Here is a 15970-nt window from a genome sequence, read left to right on the forward strand (position 1 = left end):
AGGACTTAGGAGTTAATAATTAAATATTGAGATCAATCACACTATAAATGCAGTTATGTAATAAAATGGATGCTTTAATTAAAAAGAAAAAGATGCATGTCTGATATAAGTGCTTTCTAAATAAAGTGTATAGTTAACATGTACTTTAAATTTGGAAACCTAGATTTTCCTTGTCAACTCTCCTCCTAATTAAATAAAAGTTTCACCCTCAGGAAGTAAAAATGTGATTAATTCACACTGACCAGGAATGGATATGGCTAAACTTTGTTATTTTTAAATACCATTTAATATATTAACAGTGTTGTGATTAACAATGTTGTGTTAGTTTCAGGTGTACAGCAGAGAGATTCAGTTATACATATACAAGTATCTATTCTTTTTCAAATTCTTTTCCCATTTAGGTTCCACAAGGACCTACTGTATGTAGCACAGGGAACTCTGCTCAATATTATGTAACAACCTATGTGACTTTTTCTTAGCAGTTATTGAGGGGAGGGAGGGATAGTGAGAGGTTCAATTGGCATCAGTTAATTCACTCAGAACTTCTTTATAGGTTGAATAATTCTTATATATATATAAAACTTCTCAGAGAGGAGTTGTTGCTTCTGAGTACAATAAGTAATAAAGACGATAAATAATAGATAAGAGATGGACTTACCTTGTCCTTTGTAAGAAATAAGCTCTAAAGTTTCCGTTTAAATATATTTAACATTTTCTTTATTGGAACAAAGTAACAGTAAAATTTTCTCAGAGCAAATAAAACAAAAACAAAAGTAAAAGTCTCTCCTTTGAGCCGTTTATTAACATAGTTATTTATACTGAGCTACTTGCTAGCTTTATTCAGTAGATAAAATTTTTCCAGAAGAAAAATGTTAACTCCTTAATTCTTGCCCCTTTCTATATTAGAGTCCACTCATTCAGTGCTACTTAATTAATGACTGTATCTCAAATCTTTATGCTTCTGTCAATAAGCACGCCAGTTACAATGGGGAGCTGGGCAGGCAAGATGATATTACTACAAGGATTTCTTGTGAGATGTGATTAAAGTTCTTTTAAAAGAAAGTATTTGCTGGTGACCGAATAATTACTTTTATGGCTTTTTAATAAAATATGAAATGCTGTGATAACTATCCTCCAAATAAAGGGTTCATACCACATATTATTTCTTGGCTTCCTTTATATGTCGAGTGGTTGCTTTAAACAAACTAAAGAAGTAGGAAAAAATGAAGAAGTACTAAGTGATACCTTAACATAGAACAATAAATTTTAGTGGGTGGGAAAAAATGCCACCAGTGCAGGTATTGAACATCTGCTATCTTTAAAACATCTCTCAATTGAATACAATTTATCTGACTGCTTTTACCAACCACAGGGAAATGGACATATTGATACCTCTTAATTTTAATTATAAACTAAAAATACTATTATGTGATAACTAGGATACATCTTAAATTTAGACTTAGGTCAAAAGTTTGTTGCAATTCAGATCTATTTATATAGTATACCACAATAAGATATGATACATAATTGTATATGTTTAAGTTATATGGTAGTTTATGGTTATATTTTGCTTTTGTAACATGATTCTTTTTCCCTTTGATGTTATTGTCACCCAGCCTTTGGTCAGGAGGAGACCACTCAGATGACACCTTTGTGCCTATTGGACTGGCCTACTACCTGCTTTATCCTTCTTCCCCCAGAAGCTACCTAACAACATCTCAGAGATGCTCTTAGAGATGGTGTCTGAAAAACATCCTTTCCAGAATTCATGACCACTTGTTCATGAAGCAATAAAATAGCTTTTAACCAATGTAAAGACTACCAGACATGAGCATATAACAGTATCTTCTCTCTCTTCATCCCATTGGACGCCTTAACTATTTGAAGAGGGTAACTGAAGTTCTGTCAGACAGAATCTCCCCATGATTTTAAGTCAGCCAATGTTAGTAATCACTTCCCTTGTGCCTACCACACTGAGGTAAACTGTGATACAAAACAAGTACATGATGTGAGCCTTCTCTTCAAAGATCAAGGAGAAAAGGACTCAACATGGAAGTCCTTAGAGACTAAGAGCCATTGACTTTTGGAATCAGGACATCAGAGGAATCAGTGCCTCTGTAGGTACTGTACCTTTTGCTTAGTCAAGCAGTTCCTATTCAACAGCCCCAAACAGCTGGTGTCAACTTTCAACACTTAGGCAGGAAGTTAGGAGCAGTTCAGACCAAGAGCTGCTTTTAGGTAATATGCTTTTCAGAAAGGGAAGACCTTCCCTCTCCCTTCAGACTTCATGTCTGTACTTCAGTTTTGCCATGTCAAAAAGCATTCTCCTTGGTCTCTAAGGAAGAAAATTCTTCAAGTATCCATTACAACTGTAATTCTGGAGGCTTTCTCCTGTTTCTGCCTTTTTCTGAAATTCTTGTGTAGATTGGTCCTCACGTGACATGAGAGGCATTGTGTTGTAGGAGACTTGAGTTTGGATTTGGAGACAACAGATCCCAATTCTAACATTCTAATTGTGTGACCTTGGGCAGGTAGGGTCTCAGTAATGGTAGCTGCTAATAATTGATATCCTTCTGATCACCATCATCATCATCACTCTACTCTTCCCCGCCTCAGCCACTTGTGTGTGCCCTCTGACACTACTCATATAACTATTTTAATTTGCTCATTAAATGTTTGATGAAATGTTATCATTGTTGTTTTTGTTGTTGTTTTAGATACCAATATTTCTCTGGAATAACAAATTCTTTACTACTTTAATCTTATCTAAATATGTTACTTTTTCTTATAATAATAACTTTCATTTATTAAACACCCAGCATGGTGGACACTGCTTTACATGTGTTATCCTGTTTAATTATCAACAATCCATTTTGCAAATGAGTAAGCTGAGTGTCAGAAAGTTTAAAAAATCTTTTAATTCAGGTTCATATCTCTGAATGCAAAGTCCCTGCTTCTCTCTTCCCTGTTGCCTGCAGGGCTGGTGGAGTCAGTTAATAAAACATCAGCCACAAGGGTTGGACCATCGTCTTAATTTAAAAAGCACAACTACTTCTAGCTCAAGATCTGTGCAGATAAGAGACTCTTATTGTGTTGACTCTGTTAAAGAATTAGTGACAATTCAAAGGACAGTCTGGTCACTAGTATCTGCTCTTACCTGGTCATCTGCTTCATGTAATTTTTTACATGTAATTATCACTGCCTTTTAACGAACTGTAGGCTCATAGCGGAAATAATATAAAGGGCTGACAACAACTGTTCTGTTTTCTCCAGAGGGTGGCACCCACAGAGCCTTCAGTGGAGTAGTAATCAAGAGTGATGAACCTCTCCTTGGTGTATTCTAGTGGTAGCCATGAGGAAACTCCAGATAAAACTTGACTCCCTTTTCTTTCAGTTTCCCCTGGAGGGGAAGGAAAAGCAACTAGTGGGGAATGGAAAAGAGAAGAATAAGAGTAACTGTGTAAGATAACTGGGGAGTGGAGGGTGCTGAAGCTGGCCAGGATGGCAAAGGGAATAACGTGTCAGCCTTTTGTAGGTGCTTTTCCTCTTTTTGTGTACTCTGATGGACCTGAAATGCCTTCGGCTCTGATACTTCTAATGTGGGAGCCAGGGAGCTAGACATAGGGTCATGGTTCATCATTTATAGTATTTATGGTTTGAGACTGAGCTGGAGCCTCAGATACATCATTTTCAGATCTCTTAAAATAAGGTCTAGCACTGTTTTATAAGGAAAGAGTTCTACCCCTTCTTACCCATCCAGGTTGCCAGCATGGTTATACATGAGAAGGAAGAGCTAAAGCATGTGGTTCCATTGTTATACATTATTCTTTTACTTCTTTTTTCTTTTTGTAAATTTACTTATTTTTATTTATTTTTGGTTGCATTGGGTCTTTGCTGCTGTGCGCGGGCTTTCTCTAGTTGCGGCGAGTGGGGGCTACTCTTGGCTGCGGTGTGCGGGCTTCTCATTGCGGTGGCTTCTCTTTTTGCAGAGCACGGGCTCTAGGTGCGCGGGCTTCAGTAGTTGTCGCATGCGGGCTCAGTAGTTATGGCGCGCGGGCTTAGTTGCTCCACAGCATGTGGGATCTTCCCAGACCAGGGCTCGAACCCGTGTGCCCTGCATTGGCAGGCGGATTCTTTACCACTGCACCACCAGGGAAGCCCATCTTTTACTTCTTTTACTTATATATTCTATATTCAGTGTTGTCATCCATTTATATTTTATATTAGCTCATGTCACGTTTCTCTCTTTCTCTCAGACCTCTCTCCCGGTACATTCTTTTCTTCCTAATGTATAATGAATGCCCTTTCTATAGAGCACCATGGGTTGGGAAAATAAGAAAAAGAGATTAAAAAGGAGTCAAAATATTGGGAGCTGGAGAACTACTTAGAGAACCTTACAGGAATCTTCAAATGCTCTTCTACCTCTTTAAAACATTTAGTGTGGACCTACTATGTGCAGGACACAGGTGCTATATCAAGCCATTTAAATATACTCTTTCTGTGTGCTTTGTCTGTTTAACTAAGTTCCATCTCTTGTGCAGGTTTTGATCCTTTGTTGTAAGTTTCCTTTTTTATCCATCAACATGTAGCCTGATAAATTGTCAACTGCAGAGTCAACCTTTCCATTTCCTTTTTCCCCCTTGAAGCAGATCACATTCTCTTCTTCTTCTTCTTTGATAAATGAAATTGTAATTGTCAATATAAATCTTGTTAGATAAATGGAAAGATGAACAGCTTGTTGAATCCTGTCATCTTACTCCCTCTTTCATCAAATAGTGCAGGTCTGGATGTTATGCTTTGCTTTTACATATAGCCAGTGTCCTTCTTCTAACTCAACTCATTAGATACAGGAATTGCAAGCTTGGCTGTTATTCTAAAAGCTAAATTTCAGACACAGTGTGGACGTATGGAATTGTTCTATCTTGTTATATAGATATTGAATTTAGACTGACTTCTCATTGCATTATCATGATCTGTTCTTTTGATGTATAAGATAACCACCTAACTTTCAATTTATTGGAAAATGTGTGATAAAGCCTATTTAATCATTGTTGCATTTTAAATTCATATAAACTTAGATGTGATTTCAAAAAAACTTCATTATCACATGAAAATAATTCATTTTAATTTTTCCATACGTCTCTTTATTGAATTTGGGGATGGTAAAATTTAATCATTTTCATGCCTTTACAGGGTAATGTCATTTCATTAAATATTTATTTCATATTTCTACAATGCTCTGCTGCCTTTCTATTTACAAATTTTCTAGCTAGAAGTTTTCAGTCAACATTTGATTTATTGCTTTAGGGTAATTAAATGTTCTTGTAAAATCCTATATTCTAAAGTAAGTAGGGTATTGAGTCTTCTCACCATTCTTTGTTTTTGATTGTTCTAAGGTACATTTCATATTGGAGGAAAAGGTTCACTGAACAGCCCATTACAGATTTTTGTAGTGTGATAAGAATCAATTCCACAGCTCCATTTGGTAAGTGTACATCTTGACTACCATCTTTTCCCTGCAATCCAAAAATTCAAAGGAATAATCTTTCTTATAATTCTCTTAAATAGTAGCTAAAATTAAATTGCTCTGTTCATGTTGTATAACTTCAGTAAAGCTAAAACAGAACTATATACCAGAAGAGAGATCGTCATAGACATAGATAGATATATTTCTCTTAAGAAAGATAAATTTTTTTTGAAAAAGTGATAAATATCATTTCTTATTTATTTTCCTGATCTCTCAACAGAAGAACAAGACAATTATTTTTTGCTGTGTGATGTTTTACCAGAAGATAGAATACTTAGAGAAGAACTTCAGAAGCAGAGACTGGTAAGAGTTATTTTAAAGAATGAGCAGTGTGTTGGAAACACATACAAAATCATTTTTGTTATTGCCCTTTTTTGTTTGTTTTTATTCTGGAAACTTTCAAACATACACAAAGAGGAGATAATACATAAAGATCTTAAAACAGGAAAGGTAGACACTTGATTGAAGATTAAAGCATTTCATGTTAAAAATGCAGAGAGAATTTTTGGCTTTGTTTTGCTTCCTGGATTATCTCTAAAATAACAACAGAGCTTACACATTTTAGTGCAATTTTAGCTGCCTGACACATGCTAGGGTTCAGCAATCGTGGAAGAATGCCCTCAGCTAAAATTGAGTTGAATTGATTAACCTTTTTTCTCCCCCTGGAATGTGCTATGCACTAGCACTTCTTTTGTTCCCCTTTATGAATTAAGCAAATAGTTTGATCATAATAGTCTTTCTCATTTTCAGCCTTAACGATAAGGAAGCTGATTTGAAAATCTCAGCATCTTTAGTCTTTTAAAAAGATAACAGCATATACAGGTGTGAAAATTTTCATTTTCAGAAGTTGAACAGAAATTGGTTAATTTTTTGAAGTTAGTAATTTTATTTAAAAGTATCCAGTTTTCCATTATTTGTCACTAAATCTCAACTATTACTTGAAAATGACTTGCTCTTCCTTTAATGGTTACTTATAAGTGTTCCCTGTATCTTTGGACTTGGCTAGATATGTTGTGAAAGAAAACTATGATTTCAGTGTTTCTGCTAAATCCTCAAGAGATCTAGGAGGAAAATAAATCCTGTCTACCAAAGTCGTAAGATTTGAGAAAGTCCCCTGAAGCACATTATATTATGTAAACATGAGATGATGTTGTTGGATACTGATTTATGTAAGAAAAAGTATGCTTTTCCTATAGCAACAAACCCAATGAAGAAACAGGACTTCCTGAGTTTCTCTTCTTTCCCTATTGTAGTATCTAAGAAATCTGCAGAATAAGGATAAATTGACTGTAAAATTTTATGGATTTTGTTTGGTAGTACTTATTCATAATTTTTTATTTCCATGAGTTTTTTCACTCTTACTCACAGTGGTCTTAATCAAAAATGATCAAACTGACATAATCCTAGTACCCCTATGTATTTCTTTATAAGAACTCAAACTAACACAGCAGCCATTACTGTTACTCGATACACAGAATCTTTGTTGTATGTCTGTAGACAGACTCAAGTCCCTAGAAATATCTACATCTATAAAACTTAGGTAACCTTTTAAGATTGTGAAACCACCTCCAACATGTGGGTTCTTTCCCCACACCACCATGCAATTCTCTGACACCAGCTGCATGTTCTACAATTCAACGCAGTCCTGACACTGTCTACTTAAAGATAGCATCAGATCCCACAGGTTAAGGGCTCAGTCCCACAAGACTGCTATCCACTTCATATACCAATCGCAAATCCAGGTTGTCACCTGTACTTCTGACCAACTGGCTGTGAACCCCTATAAAGGGGTTCTCATGACCCTCCTTCCTTGGGTTTGATTAATTTGCTAGAGTGGTTCACAGAACTCAGGAAACTAGTTTACTCAATAGATTACTGGTTTATTACAAAGGATATTAATGAATGTGAATCAACAGCCAGATGAAAAAATACATAGTGTGAGATCCTGAACAAAGAAGCTCTGTCCCCGTGGAATTTGAGGCCCACCAAGGCAGCATGTAGATGAAGTTCAGAGAGCTGCATCAACCTGGAAACTCTGAACCATGTCCTTTTGGGTTTTTAGGAAACCTCATTACTTAGGCATGATTGATTAAATCATTGACCATTGAGGGGAATGAAAGTTCCAACCCTCAGAATGACATAGTTGGCTCTCATCCTTAGGTTACCTAGTACTCTCTGAAAGTCAGCTCGTTAGCATAACAAGAAACACATTTATAGCACTCAACACTTAGTAATTCCCTGGATTTTAGGAGCTAAGTGCCAGGAATGGGGGCTAAAGCCAGATATACATTTCTTATGACAAATCACAACATCCCATCTTTTTACCAACTTTATACTTTGTCAGAGTAGTAGATTTGATGAAAGTGAGTGTTATGGCAGCTTAAAAGAAACAAAATATGATGAAATTGCAGTCAGTGTATATATATGTTCATTGAATTCCTGCTTAACTAGATGATCATACAAAGAAGCACAAGGCATGGTTCATGTCAGAAAAGAGTACAATCTAGAGAAAAACCGCAAACGTGTTCTTGGGAATGGAGATAATGATAGAATGTAGGGCTTGTGAAGTCTAAGTGAGATAATGCATGTGATATACTTACGATAGTATCTGCTATGTAGAAAGCACTCAATAAATGTTGCCAGTAATACAAATAACAATATATTGTGTCTTAACAGTGAGATGGATTTGGGTATTTGGAGAGTTGTAGAAAAGGGAGGAAAATACATATGGATCTGTATGTTCAAGGTATATTCAGGAAAGTTAAGTCTGATCTGAAAGATTTTGGGAGGAGTGTGAGATAAGTTTGAAGAGGTAAGATGAAGCTAAATCATGGAAATCCTTTGGTGCCAGGATTGACTTTCTAATGAGAAAGACCCATTGATGTCTCTTCATTGCCCATGAGAGTGAAATGAAGAAAAGATGATAAATGTAGCTGTATAAAAATCCATTTAAAGCTGGCAAGTTCTGACTACCGACCAACTTGGAGATGTGGAAAGAAACTAACAATTACTGAGTGCCAGCCATATGCCATGCCTTTGCATTAGATCCTTGCTTCATAGCAACCCTGTGAGATAGCTATTAAATGCTGTTCTACTGATGAGGAAACTGTGGCATAGAAAGATGATTTTGTCCAGGGGCACTTAGTGAATGAGAAGCAAAGCTGAGGCTTTAAGCTAAGTGGTGTGCCTAATACCTGCCTTTTTAAGCCATGCCACGCCGTGCAAGTCTAGTAGTTATTTACTCTGCTTCCCACAACTCTTGTACTCTTTTTTATTCTAGGCTCTGATAGTTGCTCTGTCCTGGATGCTCATTATCTTATAGGTCTGTGTAGGGAGGGGATTCAGGCTGGGATTGGACTTTCAGGAAAGCAGAGGAGGCTTACAATAGGCTACCACTGGGAATGGTGGCTAGAAGATCAACAAAAAGAAAAGATTTGCCAAGTAACAGGAAGACAGGCTGAATTTGCAGTCAGACATTTCATTGTAATTTTATGCTCTGTAGTGTGGAAGCAGGAGGTTGGCGTGGGTGATCTTTCTTTGGGAGTTGGCAATAATGACAGGATGTCTCTCTTTTATGTACAACGAGCTCTACAAGTCAGTAACAGACATTTCCAGAAAGAAGTCCAAATGATCAAATGAACCAGTCTTCAACAAAAGTAATAACACACCTTTTTTCTTTTATCAAGTTAACAAGATTTGAGAACAATAACACTAAATGGTGGCAAGAATATTAAAGGACAAGCACTTTTTCAGCCACTTAAAAGAGTGTGAGTTGGTATACCATTCCTGAAAGGCACTTAAATGTAGTTTAAACCATTTAAATTGCTTCATGGTAATGGGTATATAATCCAGTCTGTGTTTTTCAATGAACTCAGCTCAGTGTCAGTAGGATCTCAAGTCCATGAGAGAGGACCCTCAAACTAGAGTGGCATTTGCTCTCCTCATTTGCATTAGTGATGACTTGCATAGGTATCGTTCATATGTACTCTCTCATTTGGAACTCTAGGGAATTCCCTGGCGGTCCAGTGGTTAGGACTCTGTGCTTCCACTGCAGGGGGCACAGGTTCGATCCCTGGTCGAGGAACTGAGATCCCGCAAGCCACGTGGCATGGCCAAAAACAAATTTTAAATAGAAAGTCATTTGGAACTCTAAATAAAGGATTTAGTATAAATACCTGTGTATGATTTGCTGTTAATTCAAAATGACTTTGTAATTTCTTTGAGGTAGGAATTATGTCTTATATTTAAATATCCTTCATTAGCACTCACTATATTGCTAAGTTCACATTCGTGTTTTTTCCAAGCCCCATTTTTTGGGGGGGTAAAACTGTTTCTGTGTGAGTGGCTGGAGGCATATAGAATCTAAATGATCCACTTTTTCCATTCTTTTTTAGACCTCACTGGTTCCTTGTGACATTTATGAGATGTGTCTGAGTTCCCAGTTTTCTTTTTGAAGAGCTTGATTCCTACTTGACACTTTTTGAAATTTTTCATCTGTACTCTGAAGGTGGAACTACAGAATTAGGAAAGATTCTTGAGGGTTTGAATAGCTTGTATACCTTCCTCCCTTTTAGCTTCCTTCTTTAAAAATATTCCCTTGATCCCATCATTCTACCTTAATCTCCTCCAGTGGTTCTTTTCCCTCTTTTCTTTTAAATGGGTAAGTTTTCCAAGGTCCCCCATCCAGGGGATACACTCTCATCAATACCACTGCTATGCTGATGGCTTAAATTTTGGTCCTGGCACACAGCAGGCAGTCAGAGTAAATATCCATTGATTGGTTCATCTCCAGCTTTCTTCCTGGCTTACCTCTAAACTCCAGTTCTAACTTGCATTATGTTGAACTTTTCCATATGAATTTTCAATCAACACCTTAATTTTAATGTGCCTAAAACTGAACTTATTTTTTTCTCTACCAAAATTTGTAGTTTGCTTGTTTCCCTTTTCTTATATAATAGTACCACCATTCCCCTGGTCACTCAGTTTGGAAATTTCTGGAATCATCTTTAACTCATCCCCATACCTAAATCATTTGTCAAGTCCTATCAGTTCCACCTTTGAGTCCCATATACATCCTTTTCTTTGCACTCCTAGTGCCTTTTACCTTGTAGGTGGAATCACTTCTCTAATCAATTGGCATTGCCTCCAGAATTTTAATATTAAAATACATAGCAGATCATTTTACTCTCCTAAAACCTGCAGTGGTCTTTTTCATCTACATATTCTTAAGCTTTTGGGGCTCAAACTGCATTTCCAGTATCTTTTCCCATTTTTTCTTTCAATTACCCAGAGTCCAGTTTATTCATTTATTTAATAAATATTTATCTTTCCCCAGACACTGTTCTAAATTCTGTTGATATAGCAGTGGATGAAATAAGCCACAGCCCCTGCCCATCTAGAGATTGTACTCTCCTGAAAACACTACTTGTCTCACAGTTACTCGTTTGTTAGGTGGTTTCAGGAATCTGCGTCATCAATCAGGAATGCCAGCCCCACCTGTGTAAATAACATACGCCTCAAGACATTGTTCAAATACCATACTTTCCACAAAAGCTTCCTGATGCCACCAGTCAGAATTAATAACCTCTTCTAAGCTCTATTAATACAGTATTTTACTTGGCTTTTCAATTATAGTTAGTTGTTTAAAAATCTTTCTTTCTTACTGGATTAGATGCCTCTTAATGGTTGGGACTGTCATGTTCATTTTTGTATCTTCTCTGAACCTTGTTCATAAAGTATTAACTTAAATTTGATCCTGAAGTATTTGTGTGGCATTTCTATAGAACCGTATAGTCAGATCTCCCTGATTTAAGGAAGAGAGGTGAAATAACCGAGGCAGACATCTTTAATCATGGGTTACACTTTTCACATAAGCATAAAAAAATACTAGTTTTTACATTTGCCTACAGCAGAAGATAAATGGCAGTCATAAGCTCCCAGAGCAAGATATAACTTTTAATTAAACTGGGATGAGAGGAAACATCTATTTAGCTGCATCAAAGTGGGTTTTTTTAATCACTATTATAAATGTCAGCTTGAGAGATCATTCATGACAGCTATAAATATTTTATGAAAATTTTAACCTATATAACAATTTGATCCTCTAGAGAGAAACAGTTTTTTTTGTTTTTTTTTTTTACTGCTACTTCATATATCCCACCTCCCCCGACAATAAAACAACAAAATGAAATTACCTATCTCCCACTAAGAAGATTATTCTCCCTTGCGCCACTTTTCTTTATAGATTTCAGAGATTTTTAATAAAGGATCAAATTATATCAGTGACTTATAAAGTATAATGTTATACCTTTCCTGCATAATTCCTAGCTTTGTAGCACAAATTTTCTAATTGCACCTACAGTAACTTTCCCAAATATAAGATGATGTTTCCCATTGAATGTAACATTATTATTAACAGTGCAACAAAGATCAAGTTAGCTAGAGTGTCCGCTGAGTAATATTAACCTTCAGATTAATTAATGTTTTCATTTAGGAAACAAATGTAAACCCAGTCTGAAACAATACTAAACTGAATCCTAAAGTTTACCACTTTGAACTTCTTCAACAAGAACTTAAATTTTGCATGGCATTTTTTATATACATTGGCTCTGTGAGATCACTAAGGCAATATCATTATCTCTGTTTAGATGGAAAAACAAGTTTGAAAATATTAGGAGATATGCTCAAGGCCACAGTTATATAATGTATTAAATAGGAAGGGAGGATCTCAAACTCCTGTTTTCCAACTCTAAGCACCATTTCTCTATCGGGATTCTTTATCAAATTGGATCTTCCTTCTATAAGCAAATGTGACATTTTCAAAATAGTCAGTTTTTAGAATTAATAAAAATGGATGAACAGGACATAAATACATATGTAAACAAATAATAGTGTTCTGTTTCCATTGCTAAGAATTTTTTTCATCTACTTATTATCTTAGGTCAGTCATAGATAGGAATTTCTTATTCCTTTGGGCCTAAGCTGCTTATATTTTCTTTTAACACTTGAAGATAGTGTGTTTTTGGAGTTGCCTCTATCTTTAGAGAAACATAGGGCTATACCTGAGCTTGAGTTTAGCCAGTAAAATACTTCCTCGGACAGATAATACTATACTGATCCATGCCATGCTGATAGCTTCTCTTTCCTTCAGTGTAAATTATTTTGCAGTCTCCCATAGCCACCTTTCCATTTTTAAAAGTCCTCGTCGTCTTGCCTAGGCTGGATTCCCTTTTATCTTTAATACAAATAGAAATAAGGCTTTTCTAGCTCTCACGTGTTTAACTCTTGCTTTTTTTTTCTGTATTTCAACTTCTCTTTTTTTTATTGTGATGACCTATTCCATGTAAATGAGAAATCTATATAATTTTTTTCTCCACTAGTTAATTTGTTAAAGATGTTAGGTCTATTCTGTTTCTTCCTTACTCTTCAAAAGCCACCTCATGGAGATTCAAAGTAGGAGAAATATACTGACTGTGTATCCTATGTAGCAAGCAGATGGTAATTGCCTTTATCATTGCAGTTTCAAAAAAGGTAGGATGGGGCTTCCCTGGTGGCGCAGTGGTTGAGAGTCCGCCTGCCGATGCAGGGGACACAGGTTTGTGCCCCAGTCCGGGAAGATCCCACATAACGTGGAGCGGCTGGGCCTGTGAGCCATGGCCACTGAGCCTGCGCGTCCAGAGCCTGTGCTCCGCAACAGGAGAGGCCACAAGAGTGAGAGGCCTGCGTACCGAAAAAAAAAAAAAAAGGGTAGGATGTACTGATATCTTTCAAAAAGGTGAGATATTAGATCAAATCTCATGGATTTGGGGGAGTATATCATCATCCAGTTAAGAAATTTCTCTCTGGCTTTTTTGTTTTACTGTTTTTCTTTAGTCATTGACATGTGTTTTCTTGCTCATTTAAGATGTCTTGATATTGCCATAAACTTAAGTTTCCCTCATCTCAAAATGCTGAGAACACTGGGTTTTATTGTATTTTAAGAAACTGTATTGTGTCATTGATAATCCTTGTTTTAATACAGTTATTCCTGCCTCTACATGCAACTCATCCTCATGTTTCTTTGCCCTACTCCCAGTCTTTCTCCCGAGAACTTGGAGGAAACCTGTGGAAAAGAGCTGGATCCTTTTGTGTCCAAGGCTCCCAGGGACTTAGCCTTTAAAACTTCTTTAAAATTTCAGCTATTTTCTTCCTACTTGCCCTTTTTGTCTCATGCTCTGCCAAAGGTGAAATAGTTCTTGAGTCCCTGCCTCTGTTCAGAGAGCTTGTCACCTTTTGGAATTCAATTTGTCTTTTTGCCTTTTTTTTTTTTTAAGATTTATTTATTTTTATTTATTTATTTAGGCTGCACCAGGTCTTAGTTGTGAAACGCAGGATCTTCTTTGCAGCATGCAGGATCTTTTAGTTACATCATGCATGCAGGACTCTAGTTCCCTGACCAGGGATCGAACCCGGGCCCCCTGCATTGGGAGCACAGAGTCTTACCCATTGGACCAGCAGGAAAGTCCCTTGTCTGGTTACCTTTTGAGTTCAGCTTTTTGGAGTCAAAATAAGTTGTGTGGGGCTTCCCTGGTGGCACAGTGGTTAAGAATCCACCTGCCAGTGCAGGGGACATGGGTTCAAGCCCTGGTCCGGGAAGATCCCACATGCCGCAGAGCAACTAAGCCCATGCACCACAACTGCTGAGCCTGCGTTATAGAGCCCACGAGCCACAAATACTGAGCCCATGTGCCACAACTACTGAAGCCCACACACCTTGAGCCCGTGCTCTGCAACAAGAGAAGCCACCACAATGAGAAGCCCACGTTCCACAACGAAGAGTGGCCCCCGCTCACCACAACTAGAGGAAGCCTGCACACAGCAATGAAGACCCAACGCAGCCAAAAATAAAAATAAAATAAATTTAGTAAAAAAAAAAAGACAAACATGATTGGCACAAATTTATCCCAGCTTAGCTTATAGCTACAACAATCAAAAGTTGCATGAGGGCTTCCCTGGTGGCGCAGTGGTTGAGAGTCCGCCTGCCGATGCAGGGGACACGGGTTCGTGCCCCAGTCCAGGAGGATCCCACGTGCCGCAGAGTGGCTGGACCCATGAGCCATGGCTGCTGAGCCTGCGCGTCCGGAGCCTGTGCTCCGCAACGGGAGAGGCCACAACAGTGAGAGGCCCGCGTACCGCCAAAAAAAAAAAAAAAAAACAGTTGCATGAAACTCAAATGGTCAACAATAGGGCAATGCTTTAATAAGTTACAGTTTATCCATATATTGGAGTATAATGACAGTAACCCCTGCTCGCCGCAACTAGAGAAAGCCCGCACGCAGCAACAAAGACCCAATGCAGCCAAAAATTTTAAAAAAAGTTGTGTGTGGGTTTTTCTGTTTGTTTTTCTAGGGTTTTTTATTATCCACCTTTTTCTCATTGTAAGGATATTCTCTTGTGGCTTTCCTCATCCTAAGCAGAGTGAAATTCTTCTTCCTTCTGCTTTATTTTAATTAATATCTTAGTGATTAAGTGCCACTTTTGGTTAAAGTAGATGCTTTTCCTCTTTTCATACAATTCAGAAAGACATATACATACATATGTATCTGTCTACTAAAAGAGACAATTGGCTCTACTAACTAGTTGTCGTAAATAAATTCCAAAACCTGTTATTGTTTAGTATCTAATCTTGGACTTTTGACCAAGGTATCAGTGAATATTGTATCAGTAAATTACCACATTTAGCTACCTTGGTATACATTTTGCTAGAAGTTTGTCTTTGGAGTATATGCCAGCAAATTATGTCAGTCACTGTCAGGTGTTCTTTGAGTACATTCCTGACAACCCCCCACTCACCCACCCAGTCAGGGCTAGGCAACTGGTGACACCTTCCTTAAAATTTAATCCATGTTAAAAATTGTGACCATGATAAATGAAGTACAACTTTGGAGGCTAGTAATTGGTGTTGGGAGGGTGAGGTAGGGATTTAAAATGATTTTTCTAGGGGACTCTTTTGTCTGGTGTGTGGCTATCCCCTTGAGTCATTTTTGACAAAGAATTAAATGACTTTCCATGTCAACTCCAGTCCACGTTTAGGACTGTGCAGTTTTTGTAAGAGAGTGTCAACTCAGATGTCTCCTGGTTACCTTCTAAGTCCAGTGGCTCTGCATCCAAGTGAGAGCTTAGAAAAGTAACATTCCAGCTACTTGACTGGAAGGACAAAGTCAAGAATATTATCAACCAATATTTATAAAAACGATGTTCAGGGAAAATTGTTTAGGGAAGTTCATAATTTTTCTAGGAAATCTTAAACTCTCAACCTCTAATCAAGAGGAAGCAGGTATCTGTATTGCATCATGACAGTTCTTATCCCACCCCTCTGTGTTGCTTTCACTAAGTTTTGGGATATGCTTTGGCACGAGAGACAGCTTTGGAGAATCAATATGAGAAACAGTCCATCTTGTTTGG

General features: G+C 37.3%; 1 protein-coding gene across 3 annotated transcripts in view; it reads left to right on the top strand.

The window, feature by feature from the left end:
* The window catches only part of ZNF277 (zinc finger protein 277), a 119943-nt gene that overhangs the window by 63438 nt on the left and 40535 nt on the right, over nucleotides 1-15970 (top strand). For all 3 annotated transcript variants that reach the window (XR_014326436.1, XM_082846156.1, XM_082846155.1), the window contains exons 3-4: nucleotides 5397-5485; nucleotides 5748-5830. Coding sequence is in view for 2 of the 3 variants with exons in the window: in XM_082846156.1 (XP_082702282.1) it covers nucleotides 5397-5485; nucleotides 5748-5830 (172 nt within the window). In the remaining variant the exon portion in view is untranslated. The remainder of the gene's footprint in view (nucleotides 1-5396; nucleotides 5486-5747; nucleotides 5831-15970) is intronic.

Source organism: Leucopleurus acutus, assembly GCF_964270905.1.
Source record: "Leucopleurus acutus genome assembly, chromosome: 9".
NCBI classification, from domain to species: Eukaryota; Metazoa; Chordata; class Mammalia; order Artiodactyla; family Delphinidae; genus Leucopleurus; species Leucopleurus acutus.